The 3,522-nt window shown below is 35.0% G+C and overlaps 1 protein-coding gene across 7 annotated transcripts in view; it reads left to right on the forward strand.

Annotated features, from left to right (window-relative positions):
* Slc35d2 (solute carrier family 35 member D2) overlaps nucleotides 1-3,522 on the forward strand; it is a 100,720-nt gene that overhangs the window by 43,086 nt on the left and 54,112 nt on the right. For 4 of the 7 annotated variants that reach the window (XM_010607620.3, XM_010607612.3, XM_033756520.1 and 1 more), the window contains exon 10: nucleotides 864-942. The exons of the other annotated variants lie outside the window; for them this stretch is intronic. In XM_010607620.3, coding sequence (XP_010605922.1) covers nucleotides 864-942 — 79 coding nt within the window. The remainder of the gene's footprint in view (nucleotides 1-863; nucleotides 943-3,522) is intronic. 7 annotated transcript variants of the gene reach the window in all.

Here is a 3,522-nt window from a genome sequence, read left to right on the forward strand (position 1 = left end):
AGGCCGGCATGGTGCCACTGAGCTAAATCCCTGGCCCTACTAGAATGTTTTTTTTTTTTTTTTTTTAACAGTACTGGGGATCGAATTCAGGCAGCAGCATCAATGAGCTAAATCCCTAGGGTTTTTAAAAAACTCATTTAGGTTATGGTTAATTTCCTTCAGTACTGGATGAAAATCAACTCTCTTCCCCACTTCTGACTGGATTTTGCATTCTTTTCCTGTGTAGTTTGTTTCTTGTCATCACAGTTCTAGAGCCATTTTATTGTCAGGATAGTGTTAATATTTACTGTCAGTGTTAAATGCCTGATTTAACTTTGGTAATAGGGTACAACGGTATAATTCACAAGTGGAACCCACTCATTTTCATTTCTTTTATCCAAAGCTGGCCATTCCTGAGCTCAGTTTCCCTCCAAATACCTGTGTCCTCAGCAGCTCTGGCTGCTTCAGTTGAAATCTCCTATGAGCTTTTCAATCTTGCCTGGCTGGTCTGCCTTACACCCATGGATTGGGAATCTCTCTGAGCACCGTAGTGTGATTCTTATGCACAGAGAGGTTTAAACACACTGTTGTAACACAGCTGTGAATTGAAAGACTTTAGGTCATTGCAAAAACTTCCATTCCTTACCCCCATTTCATGGAAACAGTAATGGGAAACAGAAAACAGGAAGCACCCTCAGCAGGTCTGGCTGAGGCGTCCTATAGTAAGTCCATTACCAAGGTTTCCATAGGTGTGGGTCATACAGCCTTCATGATGTTTGCTTAAATTTGCTTAAAGCACTTTGTGGGGGCCACCAGCTGATGCTCACAGCTGTCCTGACCACCAGGCGGGCAGCCGCACATTCAGTGTCTGTGTCCTCACCCAGGTTTCTGCTGATGTACGCTACAGTTCTGTGCAGTCACTACAACTCAGCCCTCACCACGGCCGTGGTTGGAGCCATCAAGGTAAGTGGGCGGGGCCTTGCACAGACACCTGAAATACGTAAATGACCATGATCCAGACTGCACCCTGGAAGTGGAGATTAAATTTTGCTGTTGTTGTGGATAGAACTATAGTGAGAATGGAAGTCATACATTTTCAGCTGGGTCTGGGTCACCTCTTCTTACTACTTATTTCCCAATGCATAAAACAGAGTTGGGTCTTTTAAACTTTATTTCTTTCACTTCTTATTTTTCATTTTAGTGTGATACAAGTAGATATTAATAAAGTATAGAAACAGTTCTATGAAAAAACAATTTTTCATAACAAATAATTAGAGAATAGCAGTGGTATATACACTGTACATCAAAAAGAATATATTTTCAGTTAGTAATCTGTCTCTCAACTTGTTTTATTATCAATACCTACTTTGAGAACCTGTACTCTAATAAGATGGAAAATACAGAAGAAATGGACAGATTCCTAGATACATATAAATTACCCAAGCTGAATCAAGAAGATATAAAAATTCTACACAACCCAATATCAGTTGATGAAATTGAAATTTATTTTATTTCCATTTATTGTAATTTAAAACCTGCAAACAAAGAAAAACCCAGGACCTGAAGGTTTCACTGCTAAATTTTACATGAAATTTAGAGAAGAGCTAATGCCAGTACTTGTCTGGATTTCTGCAGAGTCTCTTGTGATTTCACCATTTTCATTTCTAATTGCATGAATCTGAGTCTTTCATTTCCTTTTTAAATAAGATTGGCTAAGGGTTTATCAATTTTATTTAATCTTTCAAAGAACCAAGTCTTCAATTCCTTGATTCTTTGTATTTTTTTTAGTCTCCGTTACACTAATTTCTTATCTAATCTTTATAATTTCTTCTCTTGTACAAGCTTTGGGCTTGACTTGTTCTTCTTTTTCTAGACATTTGAGGTTCAATATCAGGTTGTTTATTTTAGTTGTTTTTGTTTTACTGATGTAAGATTTCATCTATATATTTATCTCTTAGGATTGCTTTAATTGCATCCTCTAGGTTCCAGTATGTTGTATTGGCATTATCATTTAATTGTATATACTGTTTAATTTCTTTTTTAATATCATCAGTGACTCATTGGTTATTCAGGAGGGTGTTATTTAATTGCCATGTGTTTATGGAATTTTTGTGCTTTTTTGCCATTGATTTCCAATTTCATTGCACTATGGGCAGATAATATTCATAGGATAATTTCAATTTCTTTGCACTTAGTTAAGCATATTCTATGAGCTAATATGTGGTCTATTTTGGAGAACGTCCAATGTGCATTTGAGAAGGATGTATGTTCTGATGTTGTGGGGTGGAACATCCTGTAGACATCCACTATGTCCATTTGTTCACAGCTTTAGTTCAGTTATATTTCTTTGTTTTTTTGTCTAATTTATCTGTCTATTTGTGACAGTGTGGGATTGAGGTCCCCCATTACAATTGTATTAGTGCTTATTTGATTTTTCATCTCTGTTAATATTTATTTTACATAGTTGGGTGCACTGGTATTTGGTGCATATAGATTTATGATTGTCATCTCTTCCTCTTGGATTTTTACCTTTTCAAAGATGTAGTGACCTTCTTTGTCTGTCTTAATCAGTCTTGGCTTAAAATCTAGTCTGCAAATAGAATAGCTGCCCCTGCTTTTTTTCAGTTTCCTGTTGGATGGGATATTATTTTCCATCCCTTGATTTTTAGTCTATGAATTTGTTTTTGAATTAAATTTTTTTCTTGTATGCAACAAATAATTGAATCATGTTTCTTGATCCATCCTGCCAGTCTGTTTCTTTCAGTTGGTGAGTTGAAACCATTTACATTGATGATTATAACTGAAATGTATTGTCTTATTCTTGTCTTATTATTTTCCTGTTGTTGATTATCTGTCTTTTCAATTTGTTTAATTGCTTCCTGATGCACTGCCTGCTGGCTTCTTTCTATTGGTGTTCTTAGAATTGGGATCTTCATCAGCTCTTTATAAAATATCCTTCATGGCATTTTGTAAAGCTGGTTTGGTTTAGTGGTTATAAATTTCTTCAATTGTTCTTTGTCATGGAAGTATCTTATTTCTCCAATGAATTTGAAAGATAGTTTTGTAGGGCATATCAATATGGGTTGGAGGTTGTTTTGTTTCAGAACCTGATATACTTTACTCCAAGTTCTCCTTGATTTAAGGCTTTGCATTGAGAAACCTGCTGTAATTCTGATGGGCTTTCCTTTATAGGTGATTTGTTTCCTTTCTCTAATAGCTTTAATAGTCTATTCTTGCACTAAATTTGTGGATAATTATATGCCTTGATATAGATTAATTTTGGTTATGGATCAATGGAATTCTATATACTTCACTTATTTGTGTGTCAGATTCTTTTTCTATGCTTGGGAAGTTTTTTGGCATTACTTCTTTGAATGGGCTTTTTATGGCATTTTCACTATCTCCAGCTTTCTCATTTACTGATCAATGTTGTATTGTTTTTTTCTTTGAATCATCTTGTAGCTGTTGGATTGATTTTTCATGGTCCCTTGCCATTTTTAAAGTATATTTCTTTTCATGTTTTTTTTTTTTTTTTTTTTTTTT

The sequence above is a fragment of the Fukomys damarensis genome, unplaced genomic scaffold (assembly GCF_012274545.1).
Source record: "Fukomys damarensis isolate Sample0158 unplaced genomic scaffold, DMR_v1.0_HiC HiC_scaffold_27, whole genome shotgun sequence".
Taxonomy (NCBI): Eukaryota; Metazoa; Chordata; class Mammalia; order Rodentia; family Bathyergidae; genus Fukomys; species Fukomys damarensis.